At 38.5% G+C, this 17035-nt stretch overlaps 2 protein-coding genes and 1 long non-coding RNA gene across 3 annotated transcripts in view; all 3 read left to right on the top strand.

Annotated features, from left to right (window-relative positions):
• LOC148726453 (uncharacterized) overlaps window positions 1-17035 on the top strand; it is a 344348-nt gene that overhangs the window by 19765 nt on the left and 307548 nt on the right. The window lies entirely within an intron of this gene.
• On the top strand, window positions 264-5287 carry LOC148726474 (uncharacterized). Its single transcript, XR_015989505.1, has 2 exons — window positions 264-508; window positions 4299-5287. It is a non-coding gene; the product is annotated as an uncharacterized LOC148726474 (long non-coding RNA).
• Window positions 9556-17035, top strand: part of LOC148726473 (uncharacterized) — a 14960-nt gene continuing 7480 nt past the window's right edge. The window contains exons 1-5 of the mRNA XM_088728755.1: window positions 9556-9651; window positions 10606-10685; window positions 11151-11867; window positions 13800-14456; window positions 15480-15668. Of these exons, the coding sequence (XP_088584881.1) occupies window positions 11162-11867; window positions 13800-14456; window positions 15480-15668 (1552 nt within the window). The 5' untranslated portion in view covers window positions 9556-9651; window positions 10606-10685; window positions 11151-11161. The remainder of the gene's footprint in view (window positions 9652-10605; window positions 10686-11150; window positions 11868-13799; window positions 14457-15479; window positions 15669-17035) is intronic.

The raw sequence follows: 17035 nt of genomic DNA, 5'->3' as shown, positions 1-17035 counted from the left end.
CCACTTATCTCTGTGGTACAATTATTGGACAGTACAAGTTTCACGACAAACGCTCACAAGAATTTATGCATCATACCACTCTAAGATTTACAGAGCCAGTCTTGTTTGTGATCGATTTATATGATTATTATTCAAGTGTCACGCACACTGATATAGAGTCAGAGATTAATTTGGTCCGCGTGAGTTCCTCGCATGATAGCGTGCCACTTAAAATAAGCTGGTGACGCAATCCTTTGTTTCTTTCTCTCGATCACTACGCGGAAACTGAGCCGGTTTCTTGGAGTATTACTAACTTCTTCATCAAGCTTTCGGTTTCATCTCTGAGGAAAGGAGCAACTTGCAGTAGGACTTTCGTCTAACTATCAGCAAGACTAATTAATCACTGAGTCAGTCAAAATGTAAATCGTCGAGTTAAGATTTGTTTTATCAGAACATGAGCTTCCTAAAGTTGTAGAACTCAGTGGTTTACGAGTTCCGCATCAGTACGGAACGACTAAATTTGAGAAAGGTAAGTGCTATTTTGACGCTTCTTTACCTTCGCTTTTTGGGCGGAACTGTTTTCGTTTCTCTTCTCTATTGCGAAATGAGGCGATAATCGCTCACTGGAGCCAAACAACATGTTATAAACAATTAATTTAAGCGTTGATGTACAGAGAACCAAACGCTTTCGATTGACTGACTGGGTATGGGAGACTTGTGGAATGTTCTTGGATCTGGTTAATCTTCTATTTTCTTTCAACTTAGTCAAGTTTGTAGGGATTTGTTTGGTTGAATTTTTTTTTTCGCGTGTGGAATCAATTTGAGATAGTTTGAGCTGCTTTGATAATCTACCAAAACCGAGCTCGAAGAGTAACAGCGCAGGCATCTAATTAGAGACTTGCTTACAGTTATTAAGAAGACAACAGTCATTGCTTTGTTAAAACGTTTTGCAGTCGTCCTGTTAATACGGATTTTCATAAAAATAAGCAAATTCTTGCTCTCATGAAAATTAAAACGGGTAAATCTTCAGAACAAGGTGTATAATATTTACCTGAGTTTCTTAGTGCTTATGCATGCAGAATCTGTTGTCATTTACATATTGGCCCTTAAGTTAATTTTGGACAAGTGATAACGAATGAAGTGGTGCATGAAAAATTTGATTATTTGCAGTGCTTTTGATAAGATTTGAAATTTGTGGTGTAAAAAATTTATAATTCTAAGATACATGTATGACATGAATGCTGGACCTTACGCTCACCAAAGTAGGAGTAAACAGGAGGGCAACCGGCCGGAGCCTACATTATGGCCGGAGTTGCGGTTCAGAGAGAACGAATTAAAGGTCTTGTCTTTTTCTAGCAAAATCGCTTTTGAGTGCTTTTCATTTTTTGTTAACATGGAGAGTTATGGAGATTAAGACTTTTCAACAGGTTGGTGCCATGACAAATTGGAAATACAAAAATCGCTGAATGAAATGCGGGGACTAACGTAAGTACCGCGGCAAAGTGAACCAAAAAGGAATAAGTCACTTTGTGACGTAGCTCAAGTCACAGAGAAATCCAGAATAATAGTGACCGTCCACCTCTGCAGAATGATAACGCATACCTCAGGCGCTTTACAAAACCAGTTTGGTGGCGACTACGGCGCTCGCTGTATAGAAATCAATACACGGTGCACAGGTATTCGACTCGTGTCGTTCTTGTTCGTTTCACTCGAACCGTACGGATATTTTAAAACGCAACCAAACTTGTACAACGGTGAAAACTATGAAAAAAGCCAAACGAGAAAGAAAGAAACCTAGCATAACAAGCAAAGACTACGATAACCGCTTTTACCAGAACTCACCTGCCTATCGCAAAGCTCACAGCTGCGAAACAACCTCGATCAATCTGGTAGAAGATTGGAGACTAGTGGGGGATCAAAGACAGGTTGTAAGCCATGATATTTTAAACAGATATGTCAAAGGCATTTGACTCGTTACACCCACCACTACTTCTATGCAAGCTTAAAGCGTACGGTCTACAGGAAAGCGCTATTCAACTCTTTAACAGCTATTTAATTCAACTGAAATGTCAAGTAAAGATCGGCCTTCATGTTAGTTCGAGCCGATTTGTGAGTCGTGGCTGTCCTCAGGGTTCCGCACTTGGCCCATTGTTATGGAATGTTTCAGTTCCAGAATGATCTATCCTACTGCCTTACAGCGAACTTGTCTATGTATGCAGACGAACACCAGATTTACCACGCTGGTGCAGATCAGGCAGCTGTCACATCCCAGTTAAAGGATAGTGTCAACTTAGCCAACGTGGTATGACTAACTTACTAGCGGGAAACCTTAAGAAGTATCAGGTTTTGAACTTGGGCTTCACTCAAGATGACAGTAACATCTGTGTGAATGATCGATGTTGAAATCGAAACTAAAGATAATATTAAACTTCTAGGAGTAGAGTTAAATTCCAAGCTAAATTTCTTTGAGCATATAATCTCTATCTGCAAAAAATTAAAGCTAGCCACAGAATTGGCGCTCTAATGAGATTACGTAATTTAATTCTTACGAAATCTAAGCTAAGACTGTTCAAATGCGAGGTTTTACCCACAGGCAGCCCAAGCTCACCACTAGAAAAGCGGACGTGACTCTTACAGTGTTCGCAAAGTTTTATATTTATAAAGGTTTGTGTGGGATGTTATCAGTTTGCCTTAAAAGAGAGAAAAAAATGTCTTGTTTTGAAATAAAATGGACTTACCTTATTGCCTTCTTGTTTTCTTTGTTGATTCCCAGAGTCTCAGGCCATTTTGAAGCGTTTTCGGCGAGTTAGGGCTATTTCGGAGTGGCTTTTTTTTTAGTAGTTGAACACCAAAATAACGCGAACTCATCGAAAACGCATGTACATTAAAAACATGAACCAATTGCTATAAAATAGTATTTGCATCAGGGCAATAAAAGTTTTCATCCATATCTTAGTATGATACTCACAGTTGAAAGCATGAACCAATTGTTAAGTGTTTGCTTGCAGCTATCAATAAAATTTGTCAGACATACCTATTTTTACCAAACGTTGAAAGGACACACCAATTGTAAAGTCTTAATTTGCATGGGCAGGAAGGTTTTCCACCCATCCTTAATATACCTGTAAGATTTTGTAAGGATTTATTCACGCTATTGTGTTTGGGTTTGGCCTTACGGCCTCTTTCTGGTCACGGCTAGGTAATACACCACCCGCAACTTCCGATGGAGAACATTCTGGTTTCTGTGGCCAATTGGATCGGAGTTGGTTGTTAAGGGAATCTCGATGTAAATATCATAAATTTTTTGAGTTTGAGAACTGCGACCCTCCACGTGGCTTCAGGGATTAAGGTGAACGCACGCACACGGTACGCTCGCACGCTAAAACAGAGGAACGAGCTTTTAACGCGTTAGCTGCGTGTTAGTTACTTGCCTCATAGCCTTAGGATCAGGCTCTCTCAAGGGGAAGGGGGGAGGGGTAGGGGAGAGAGGGAAAGGAGAATCTGACGCAAATCTCTATCGAGAGCCGTGTTCTTCGGCCGCTGAACGGTCGAAACGCTGATTGGCTAAGGCGACAATAAAAGAGAACCGAAAGTAAATTTTGTTCGCACTGTTTGTGACGACGCCATCTTGAAATTCCGAGATTCAATAATTACCCTTCGATGTCTCTAATAATGAGTGAAAACAAGTTTCTAAAGTGTCTTCAGACCTCTCTGGAATATTTTCCAGGAATGACTTTGAAGTCGAGTCAACTCGAATGCATAGATTCTACCAAAGTTGTTCTATTTCATCTGGAGAGATGTAAAGAAGAAAGTAATGGACTTTAAGATAATTATAATTAATCCTCTCGAACTTATTCGACGCCAAAAAGTCGATAAGCTTGTAGAATATGGAATAAAAGCTGTGACACTAGACTCGAGCAACAAAGGAACCTTACGTATATGAGCACGATCCTTCGCAGTAAAGCACTATTTGAGCAATAGTGAAAATCAGACCTGAAAAAAATTTCAGGCCTGTACGGGATTCGAACCACTGACCTCTGCTATACTAGTGCAGCGCTCTACCAATTGAGCTAACAAGCCAACTGGGAGCAGGCCATCAAATTAATTCGATATAAACCCGTAGATGGTAAATCAAACAACAACAAACATATGAAACATATGTGTGAACTGCGGTTATGAGACGTATATGAGCACGATCCTTCGCAGTAAAGCACTATTTGAGCAATAGTGAAAATCAGACCTGAAAAAAAAAACAAAAAAAAAAAAAAAAAGGAACCTTAGAAGGGGAGTTAAAAATCTTGATTCAATAATTTTCAAAGGTTTACCTGACAAACCAACCATCCAAAAATAAGAAGGTGGAGTCGATGTGGAGTTTACTCTGACTTGGTTAGCACCATATACGAACTACATTGATGTCAGCCCTAAATACCGTCTGGAATGGAGGATGAAACCCAGGACGGGATTCAGCAAACTTTGCCAACAAAGAAACACCGATGAAACTCCTTTCAAAATGACCAATCTTGAGTATAACTCAGAGTATGAAGTGAAACTCTTTGCCTTCAATAGACCTGGAGAAAGTGAGCCAGAGATCTTAATATTTAAGACAAAGACTGGTGTGTACCTGATTATTTTTATTTGCCGCTTAATTTCAGAACTTTTTGTATATTGTAGCACATGGATGCTTTCGAAAGGAAAACCTGTAATATGTCTTTGAAAAAATACCAACTTTTAAATGGGCTTTTGGAAAAGCAACTTAAATGGTAAACAATTTCAATACAGTAGAGAGGGCATCTTGATAGGCAGCAAAAAAGAAACCTATTATCTGTGTGATTCTGGAACCCTCGGGATTAGCCCTTCAACCCCTAAAGGTGACTAGCATTAAAATTCTCCTTACAATATCATCCCTAATTCACACAAGAGTTAGGGTAATGATTACAAGCTATAGAAGCTTTCGATTCTTAAATATTTGCTATTTGCATTTTTAAGGAAGTGTATAGAGAACCGTATGGAGAATATGTATAATGATGCTAGAGTATAAAGGTCAATATCATTTGTAAAAAAGAAATGACAATTCCTATACATGTGTTTTTTTTTTCTTTTTTTCGATGACGGCTGATTAAAACTACCTTCAAGCTAATTAGGCGAATACTCTCAGACTTTAAACTTTCTCTACAAGTTTGAATGCAACTGAGCCATGGAAATAACGCAAATGATTTACAATGTAAATCCCCTTGTATCAATATTATTTGTCCTAATCTAAACAGATTAACAAGCATTCATGTTTTGAATAAAGAAATTATTTCGATAATATTTTCTATTTCATATAATTTTTCAGAAAAAAATTAAAAAATCACATTTCAATAGGTTTACCTGGCAAACCAACCATTGACATGTGTCTGAATGTAGACAGGAAAATTGACAAGGAGATTATTTTGACCTGGTCATCAGCAGTTGTAGTGATTTCAGCTCAAAATACCGTTTGGAGTGGAGAAAGAAACCGACTACAGGGTCCACAGAAATGTTTCAACAAGGTAACGTTTACGTTCACCGCGTGGGATGTTCACTTTTCATTGCTGTCTGGTCCGACTTACTGAAAAAGAAGAGTATATCCCTCCTTTTGTAACATCCACATAACGCCCTCTCACCTTGTCTGGTCCGACTTACTGAAAAAGAAGAGTATATCCCTCCTTTTGTAACATCGACATAACACCCTCTCACCTTGAAAAAAATTTTAAACGATTTTTTTTGTATTGGAGGAGGGTTTAAAAGTCTGGGAATTAACTAACTTGGAGTATATCCGCGGATATTCCCCAGATAAAGTTAAGGCATGTTCGTGATGCATTTAGATCAGTCGCACGCTAAGAAAAAACATTTTATGTATCATGACTGTTAAATATTATTGTGAAGCAATGCCGCCGCTTTGGTTTCGATTGAGCATGATGGCGCCCGCGTAGCCAATGCCAAAAACAACAATCTACCAGGTGGTTATCTTGGTTTACAAAGTATGACTGTTGACCATGAAAAGTCATCGAAAATTCAAGATGCGAAATTAAATGAAAAGAATCAAATACATCAAAAACGGATATGAAACTTCTACCAGCCATGCTGACGATGTCGAAGGCAGCATTTATTCTTGTCTGGGTAAGCCGGGCGCAAAACTGTTTGATAGAATCAATTCTCTTCAGTTAACTTCCTTTAACACCAAAGATCCGCTGATTGTTAATTCTTCCCTCTAGTTGCTACGTAATTTCCTTGCACATTAGTTATAAGAGTTTGGTGTAAGATCAGACGACAATTTCTACCTGATAGGTTTGAGTATTCTCATTACTTGTTTGTTGGATAATGTAGGGATATTATAGGGAGAAGTTACCTGTTAATCACTTTTAGTAGTAAACAATAACCCTTCAACTCCCATGAATGACCAGGACAGATACTCTCTTTTCAATGGCAGCAGTACAATGGCGAGCAGACAAGTGATGAGAATAAAGAAAACTATCAACAAGGGTATTTTAAGTTGATCCAATCCCTAATTCTCTAAACTTACAAGAAAAGAATTGTAAAACAGACAGTGAGGAGAATTACCAAGAAGATCCCAGGAGTGAAAGGGTTTACCATGTTACAAAAACGGATGAATTATTTTACTTGGATTAATTTAGCTGTAATGACTACGATAAGGAATGAAATGAATCAGTCAGGGAGCTTGAGTTTGCAAAGTCTCAAAACCGCCGGTATGAAGAAGAGCTTCGAATCGAGTTGTTTAGGAGGAGATTAATGTCTTGTCACCTCTCCATTCCTTCTAACAAAGGAATTAATGAAAGGAGATATCGGGGGCTTATGATTTGGATATGATCAAGTTTATTACATTCACATACCAGCTAACTGTTAGCAAAAGCTGATAAAATACGGGGGGGGTAACCCTGTGATGAACTAGCATCCGATCCAGGGGGAGTAGGATTACTCTTAGTCACTTCATGCTGTGGAAACCGGGAGGAGCTTCGGCTAAATGTGTAACTAGGCCCGAGTATAGTTTTATAAATTTATATATATGAATATATACATATATAACAATTTAAGAGTCTTCGAGCCAACAGAGACGCCGCGCCAGAAGGATCCAAAAGGATTCGCAGTCCAAACCTCGACAAATAATAGAAGAAGTAATGTGGCACACGAGGACGGGGACAACTTCGAGCGAAGGAAGACATATACTCAATAAAAAGTCTAAAAAGTTTAATAAAAAACGTTTGGGTCCGAGACCTTCATCAGCTGATGAAGGACAGATAGAATTATAGCTAGTATACAGCGTGCATCTGTCATGTGGTGTATTGTTAATTGTTAAGTGTTCATTGAGATAGTTCGGAGGAAAGCCATTTACGCGCTTACAAAAAATTGCACATTTGTTAATTTTACTCTGTTCATAAAAAGGTATCGATCCCAGCTTATTAGAAAGTGTTACAGATGGTGCTAGGCGGTCAGCATCTAAAATTATTTTAGCTGCGCGCTTCTGTAATTTCACGATTCCCTAAAGTGATTCCTTATCACATGATGACCAAATGACGTCAGCTTAGCTCATTACTGGGCGAATAATGGCATTATAGAACAACAACCGCTGTGTAAGTGACAGAAAGGCTCTGATTTTACTCATATTAAAACACCTATGCTCGAGGCAAGCTTATTGCAGAGCTTTTCAACATGGCAATCAAATGAGAGTGAACTTTCGATTGTTAAACCGAAGTGTTGCACCTTTTACATTTACGAGCCTATTTTCCTCAACTGTGACAACAAGTTCATCATTGATCTTAGACGCCAGCCGCTTTCCGGTGATCGTTAAGACGTTGGACTTTGACTTAATGATTGGAAATTTATATTAATTATTTGAGTCAGCCCAATGACGTATTTCATTGGCTATTTCTCTTTCACAGAAGGAAACCTTGAATTTGGATATGATTCTATCATTCAATCGAGTTTAGAAACGATTTCAATGGAATGGTTCTCGCGAAGAGCTCGAAGAATTTATCGAATCTAAATTCGTTTATACTGTCCATAGTTGAGGATGGTAGTGACTGTTAGTAAACTGCGTCGGGCAGTAGCTCCTTCGCGGTATTGAAGTTACTTCTCGCGACGTTTAACTTCCATTTAAAAACTAAAACACTGCAAATTAAAAGCAGTAGAAGCGGTGAAGTAAGAGAGTTGTCTAAACGATAGCCTCCATTTGCGCGAAAATATGCAGGGATATTTGTTCGCAGACATAATATGTTTCGAAACGAGAACAGTTTTCTAAGAGCACAGTTCGAGGAAACTTAGCTTCGAGGAATATACAAGCATATTTTCGCGCCAAACAGAGGCTATTGTGTTTATTATCCTTCAAATATTTTTCAACGCGCGCGAATAATGTTAACGAACAGCCTATCGTTTATGGTATGGGAAGTTCGCTTTTAAGTGTTCCCTGGTTCGACTATTTGAAAAGAAAACAAAATTTCACTTCCACACAACACTCTCTCGTAGTTTGAATTAAATTTTAGACGAATACTGACGGAAGGCTTACAAATCGGGGAATATCACTAACCTGGGGTATATCCGCGGATAATCCCCAGTTTTAGCTGGGGCATGTTCGGTCACGTGATGTATTTGGAGTAGTCGCACGCGAGCAAATATATTTGATGGATAGTAATTGTTGTATATTGTGAGAAATGCCGCACCTTTGCTGTCGATTGAACATGATGGCGCTCAAGTAGCTAATGCCAAAATACAAAAGTTTTCCGGCTGATGACCTCGGTTTACAAAACATGGCTATCGAAAATGAAAATCTATCGAAAATTCAAGATGGGAAATTGGATAAAAAGGAATTAAATAAACCAAAAATTGATGAAACTTGTACTAGGCATGTCGACAATGTCGAAGGCAGCATTTATTCTTGGCTGGGTAAGCCCTGTGCAAAACCACGTGAGAGAATCGACTCCCTACGGTTTGACTTAACCCTTTAACACTAAACATCTGATTGTTAATTCTCCCCTCTTGCTGCTATAGATTTTATCTGTAAATGAGTTATAAGAATTTGGTGCAAGATCAAGGTGACAAAATTTCCTCCACTTGATCTCTCATGTAAATTATTAACAAGTAACAACATGATATCTCGTGCAATTTGGTGTAAATAGGCACTAATTGTAAATTGTTCAAAGACCACAAATTGCACACACCCCATGTACTATTTTGTTGTCTTTGAAAACTTATTTCTGCTTATCAACACCAAATTGCATTCGAAATAAAGTTATTACCATACTGATATGGAAGATTATCGAGTAATTCTTGTAGCAGAATATGCTAAATTTACAAGCACAATCTAAAATGGCCTTGGACCCCAGCAACACTGCACCACATCTTCAGAAATATAACCCCCTTTATTCGATTGAAAAATTGTAAGAACCAAGAAAAGGGAAAAATCAGTTAAGGAAAAACCGAAAAAAGAGAATCAGTAAGCATGTCTTTAACTACCTTATTCCAGTGTTTTGGCTATTTTTGCCTTTGACAGTTGAAAATGTCACAGGCATCATTGACTGGTTACCAGTCTGTCTGCTCAGTGTAGTCTTGAAACATGGCGGATGTATGAGTCGGCTGCGGTTGATCTCAACATTGAAAGATTTATTTGCTGTTTCTGAGCGGACGATTCTTGTCAAGGTAAAGTTATTCAAGCGCCATACACATTTCTATTTGATTCTTGTAACTGGAAAATGTATCTGTTAGGCCTCGTCAGCGCTCTAAGCTGCGACCATTGTGGTCGCCATGGCGAGTGAAAATATTTTCACTCCCCATGGCGACAAAAATGGTCGCACCTTACAGCGCTGACGAGTCCTAACAGATACATTTTCCAAAATTTTTGGCGACTAAAATTCTGGCGAAAGTCGCCAATTGGCGACCAACAGGTTAAAATAGAAATTTACTTGAAAAATTATCAACAATAGGACGAATTTAATCAATAGTACAAGTGGTAGCATCACCTGAGTTTCTCTTTTCGCCTCTCGTCGTTCAGAAACTCGACTGCGTTAAAAAATGGCCAATTCGATCGATTTGAGGGGGAAATTGGCAATGTTGCATGGTCTTAGCAGCTTTGTAATGTTGAAATAAATCGTTTTTGCTACTAGACAGTCTCTTCCTTTACTTTCTCTTATGTACAGTAGCAAACCTAAGTGATAAAACGTGCCGTTCGGCGCATTAGCCGATCGTGTAATATATCATGAGGTGTCCTCCCCTTCTGTTTTTTTAGGGGGGGAGGGGAAGGAAGTGACTAAACTTTTTTTATTGTTACCATTTTACAATTGAAGGTGGCCAAACGGTGACTTTTTGAAAAGTTGAGCTTAGAGCGCTGCTCTTGTCTTAGTACATATTGGCATTTTTTAACCATCTGTTAATAATTTGGAGCCCATAAATATACTTTATATCTCTATATTCAGACAGTATTTTATGTGAGTTCACTAGTTCGTCGTCACTGTGTGAATTGAAGTTGACTGCAATTTTTTACTATTAGGTACTACAGTAACTGTACGTGCTTGTTGAAGACATCTTCATACAATGTTTTTACATTAATTTTGGTAGTGCCTGATGTTGATTGACTGATTATCTTATTGATTAAAGGAAAAGAAAAAAAAGAAAGCTGGCACGGCCAGGGCGCGAATCTGCGGACTCCAGAGGAATAGGTATATCCATAGTACCAGGTATGTAGAGCGAACAAAAAGGGAAGTTTTGGGCTCATCCTCGGCATAAAAACCTGTGAAGCTCACAAGTGGCGTAAAACAAAGACAACAAAACATTTTAACAATAGCACACAGCAAAACAACACCTCATGAAACAAAGAAAACCTAGTTAGGTTTTTACACTGAGGATGATCCAAGTCTTGTGATGAAATAAACTTGATGCACATTTATTACATGTATCCATGCTATAAGTTTCCTACCCTGTCCTGGCTGTGAATTGACCAGTGCACAAACTGTTCTCCAACCAAGTCTGCATTGATGAGAGCTGTTTCATAAATCTTTGCATTTTACACCATATTGCTTTTTTACAACAATACTCTACAACTATACAACTGTAGGCACAGGCAGTCGTAGACTGCCAATTATTGTTTGTGTTTTGTAATAGTACTTACCTTGTATATTAATTACAAGAATTTCTTTATAAAGGACATGTCTTCATGGCTTCTGCCACTCCATCAAATCCTTCTACAAAAGAAACCTCTAACTATGCCCGGCTCTGTCGCCTTCTTGTGGATATTGGATCTTGTGTTCTGAGGGAGATCTTTGACAGGATATGTCCGCCAGGAAACCTTCACACAATTCTTGCTCATCCTCGGAACCATGCAGAATTACAAACGCTTAGAAAGAAGAGAGTCCTGAGTACCTCCCAGTGGCGCCAACTGTATCCTCCAGTCAAATCTTCAGTCTCCTCAGGGAACTTTGACACATTTGTATTGCTACTTCTTCTGAGGAATATCTTTGGTTTAACTCTCCCTACTTCTGGACATAATGTCTTTCCTCCATTAACAGACACCACTCCAGCAGCTGACATCACTCGCATCAAGATCCTCAGAGACAGAGTTTACAGCCATGTTACCAGTTGTTCAGTTGATGATCCAACTTTCAGTTCCTACTGGAACCAGATCAAAGATACCTTTTTGGATATTGCAGGGCCTCCCTATCAGGATGCCATCAACGAAATTAAATTTGAAGATATGGATGCCAATCTTGAGGAAGACTACGGAGAGCTTCTAAGAGATTGGTTGAAGGATGAAGACTGTATTGCAGACAAATTACATGAAGATGAAACAGTTAGAAAGACCAGGAAGGAAGAGGACATGGAGGATCTTATTGACATTTCAGAGCAAAATTCAGGAATGGAAGGTGTGTGTGTGATTTTTTTTGTTGATACCAATTATTAAACTTACTCTCTAGTGTGTGTGTAATTTTTTTTGTTGATACCAACTGTTAAACCTACTCTTTAGTGTCTCTAGTGTCTTTGTCATAAGGCAAAGGCTACTCTGGAGACTTAAAGATTTTTCCCTTTCGATTTAACCTTCACATGTAGACGCTTGAAAGTGACCATCAATATCATCTACATGAAATGTCTCCCCACAATATCCCTGAATCAAATATTCAGGTCAGGAGAGGAAAGGAAATGATCACCAACTGAAGAACTCCTGATTGTTAAAGAAATTCTCATCATTAGCACCTTAGTAAATTTAGGGAGAACAGTGTAGAGAATTTGCATACTGATATTAGGGTGACATGGGTTTTAAATTTAAAAGTAAACATGAAATTCTGACATTATGTTAAGTGACTGACAGGTGTTTTGAAATTTAGAAGAGTAACCTAACGTGTTTCAAAACTTGACTGCAAACATGTGAAAAGCTGAATTTTACATGTTAGTGGATTTTTAGTCAAAACTTTTAGTGACTACGTTATTCTTTGGATTCTCAAAGCATGGTAAGAGGTTCAGTTTTTTGTCTTTCCTTTTATAATTGGAGGTAAAAATGGTATTATGGTTTTTGGAGCATTAAACTCTTTACTGAAGTAGTAGAAGTTTAACTTAACTTTTTTTATAACATAACCAAACTAAAGCGCGCGCTCTGATTGGTCAATTTAGCGTCCCCCATTTGCCCATGGGTGTACGCTGCTGACGTGAGCAAATGCAAAGACTATTTTTCCGCGCGCGCTTGTTTTTTCTGGTCGTGTAAGATTAGTAAAAGGGAACTCTTTAGCTACAATGTATCAATGTTATGTTATAAAACAAATGGTAAACACCACAGCGTACACTATTGAGTTATGGATGCACTTGGGAGGTTTGCTAAGCACTCAAGAAGCTAGAGTCGCTCTCGGCTATCGCCTCGAGCGACTCTTACGCTTCTTTCGTGCTTAGCAACCTCCCGTGTGCATCCATAACTCAATAGTGTACGCTGTGGTGTTTACCATTTGTTAAATTTACCCTTTAACTCCCGTAAGTGACCAGGAAAGATTTTCTCCTTACAATAGCAATGCAATGTCAAGCAGATAAGTGATGAGATTAAAAAATATATCAATTAGGAGATTATCAATTGATCCAATCCAAATTCTCCAAACATGCATCATAAGAACTGTATAGCAGACAGTAAGGAGAACTGCTAAGAAGATAATAATAATAATAACTTGTATTTATATAGCGCTCATATCTTAAACTCATGGCGCTTTACAACACTGTACGTGGGACTTTACCAGACTGCTAAGCAGTTTACAATCAAATGAAAGCGAATATAACAGATGCCCCCTCCCCCCTATTCTCAGTAACCAGGCCAGACCCCATCACAGTAATCTCGTGAAGTGGGTTCTTTAACGTCCCCTGCCTAACCAAATTAACTGATTAATAGTTGCAGGAGACAGGACCTCCATTTATTCGTCCCTATCCGAGAAGACTAGAATATCTAACCATTTCTTGATCGATGTTATAGAAAGGTAGCATATTCTTCTCAATTATTTTAAGACCCTGAGTGTTGGTCCGCCCGGGGCTCTAACCCTCGACCTCCCGCACAACAGTCCGGCGCTTAACCAATTGAGCTAACCGGGAGGCGGTGTTAATAACAGAATGTCAACAGGGAGTGAAAAGATCTTGGGAGTGAAAAGGTTTGGTCAGATCTGACAATTAGGTCTTCAGTGTTGTTGGTGGAAACATTTGTCATGTTACATGGATATGATTTTAAACAAGTCCTTCACCAACAATGTTTGGATGTATTTGCACGTGTGATCAAATTTATTATCAGTATGTACAATGATTTTGTTTAAAACTGCATTTTTCCTTTACAGAGACAGAAGTTAAGTGTGCTGAAAATGGATCAGCAGAGAAAGCCAAGGTCAGCTCACCAGAGCTCAGTATTGAAATTCCAAAGATGTGTGATCTTCCAGGAACCTCTTCAGCTTGGATCAATGTTGAACTCCCTGTTGATATTCTGTTATTAACAGTGGAGGACTTTGAGTTCTTAAGCTGCTTTGCCTTCCTGAAGGAACCCTTTAAGAGTTACCACAGCAGTACTGGCCATGTGTACTTTGGCTGCATGGGTGATGATCAAGGAAGAAAAATGAAAATTGCCCTAATGAGGTGCTCCAAAGGTCCTGATGTTCCTGGGGGCTCTTTGTCTGTGTCGAAAGATGCCATCTTACTCTTGAGACCCAAGGCTATTATTTCTGTTGGTACCTGCAGTGGTTTGAACAGCAGAGAGGCCAAGCTAGGAGATGTGGTTGTTTCAGCAAAGCTGATAACAGCTGCACACAAGACTCCCCCCAGCAGAGATATTGGTAACCTGATCAAACATGTGGCTGATGGGTGGAGGGCACCTTTACAAAATGCTGATGAATATAATGCCAAAGTGCACTGTGATGGAGTTTTTCTGAGTATCTCAGAGGCAAACAAGGACATGATTGGCCAACATCCTGAAGCAATTGCAGTTGAAATGGAAGGTGGAGGTGAGAATCATGTTAATTATGATGATTTATGAGTCAAAGATACAGTATTTGCACATGTAGCAAGTGTTTTTAGAAAAGCTGTGCTAGAGTTGTCCCAGCTGGCTCAAGAAACTTTGCAGGAATTGTATATGCAAATTTGATTTTGTTTTAGGCTAGGGTTTGGTAGGAAGATGTTTTTGTAAGGGTGAAGGTGACAAGTTAATTGATTTAAAATTGGGATATATCAACAAAGTTGAAATGGTAAATTGGCCACCGTAGCGATTACAAAAGCTGACGTTTCGAGTGTTAGCCCTTCGTTGGAGCGACGACGAGGGGCTAACGCTCAAAATGTCAGCGTTTGTAATCGTTACGGTGGCCAATTTACCATTTCAACTTTGTTGATATATCCAAATTATTTCGTTACTCCCACCAACGCAGCCCCAAACAGTTTCTTTTGAAACTATCAGCCTTAATTTAAAATTGATTTGCCCCTTCAGGATGTCATGAATTGTCAAAGTTGTGTCTTCTAAAAATGTAGAAAGTATCTTGCTGACTTGTTTGAGGCCTGGGGAGTAGAATCACAGTCCATATTAACCCTTTAACTCCCCAGACTGACCAAGACAGAATTTCTCCTTCTAACATCAATATGATATCAAGCAGACAAGTAATAAGAATAGAACAAATATCAAGAAAGGGATTATTAGTGGATCCAAAACCCAATTCTCCCAGCCAACATTATAGGATAATTAGATCTAGGGAGTGAAAGAGTTAACTCTAATTGATAACATTTTGTCTCTTGAGAAATGTAAACTGAAAATTAATTTAACAGTCTTGGTGTACAAGTTTTCTTGTAAACATTGGTTGCACATGTAGGGACTTACACTAACCTCTTTCTGTGATGTGGATGTTTACCAGAAGCTAGAGTGTGAATCTGTTTGAACTTCAATTGAACAATAATTGTCTAAAGGATGCAAAGAAATAAGCTTATAATGGTTAAGAGACATGTAAGTGTTAAGAGACATTCATGAATGTTTCTTTTTTCAGGAGTGTTTGCAGCAGCCCATGATTTTAAGACAGAATGGGTGGTAGTCAAAGGCATCAAAGACTTTGCAAAGGAAAGGCAGTCTTCAAGTGAGAAATGGAAACAAATTGCTTGTGTGATGGCAGCATCTGTTGTGGCCAACATTTTGAGTGATCCAGTCATATTCCAAGATTGGCCTCACTATAATGCAGGTATTTCTGTCTTAATCTTAGTTTTTTTTAAGGGATAGATGTGATTTAGATCTAAGTTCCCACAGCATAAACTTGTTTGGATTGCAATCAGAATGTGTCATTCAGTATCAGTTTACAAAATAGGAAATCAATCAAGTTACACTAATTTTGATTCCCATAAGTTGAACATGGTTTCTTTAAACCTTTACACCCTGATATTCGTATTCATATTCTCCATACTTTTCTCTATACATATACTTGGGAACTGACAAGGAGAATTCATTCAACAATCAAAGCTTCCTAGTTTGGCAATAATTTCCTCTATTCTCGTCATCTTTATAAATGACTCAGCAGTATTACTGTAATGAAAAAATAGATGCAGGCCACTCAAAGGATTTAAATGGTTACTGTAAGTGTTAGGGAGAAACTTTTGGTTACATTGAGGGATGTAACAATGGATAACAGTTCATTCTGTGAGTGAGAAGAAAACCTGTATTCTGTAGTTAGCTTATATTCCAAGATTGGCCTCACTATAATGCAGGTAATTCTGTCTTAATCTTAGTTTTTTTTAAGGGATAGATGTGATTTAGATCTAAGTTCCCACAGCATAAACTTGTTTGGATTGCAATCAGAATGTGTCATTCAGTATCAGTTTACAAAATAGGAAATCAATCAAGTTACACTAATTTTGATTCCCATAAGTTGAACATGGTTTCTTTAAACCTTTACACCATGATATTCGTATTCATATTCTCCATACTTTTTTCTATACATTTACTTGGGAACTGACAAGGAGAATTCATTCAACAATCAAAGCTTCCTAGTTTGGCAATAATTTCCTTTATTCCTGTCATCTTTATGAATGACTCAGCAGTATTACTGTAATGAAAAAATAGATGCAGGCCACTCAAAGGATTTAAATGGTTACTGTAAGTGTTAGGGAGAAACTTTTGGTTACATTGAGGGATGTAACAATGGATAACAGTTCATTCTGTGAGTGAGAAGAAAACCTGTATTCTGTAGTTAGCTTATAGAACACAGCCAAAATATGGAGAACTGACAGAGGCTAATGACATCTGCAAAGGAGATTTGATGTGATTTGAAATGTACTCCAGGGCCAATTTGCAACACATCAAATTGTTTTCACACGTTTTACTCCCCTGCCATTAATTCTTATGATGTTCCTTTAAATAAATTGGTATGAGATCGATTTTTAATCCCTTATTGATATTTATTTTAGTTCTCATCACTTGTCTGGTTGATACTTATATCTTATTAACCAAGCGCGAGGGCCGTACTGGGAGAATATCGGCCCGAGGTCTTGATAGTACGGACCGAGCGCAGCGAGGTCCATACATAAAAGACTGAGGGCCGATATTCTTCCAGTA

Source organism: Stylophora pistillata, chromosome 7, assembly GCF_964205215.1.
Source record: "Stylophora pistillata chromosome 7, jaStyPist1.2, whole genome shotgun sequence".
NCBI lineage: Eukaryota > Metazoa > Cnidaria > Anthozoa > Scleractinia > Pocilloporidae > Stylophora > Stylophora pistillata.
This window is presented reverse-complemented; position numbering and strand designations above follow the sequence as displayed.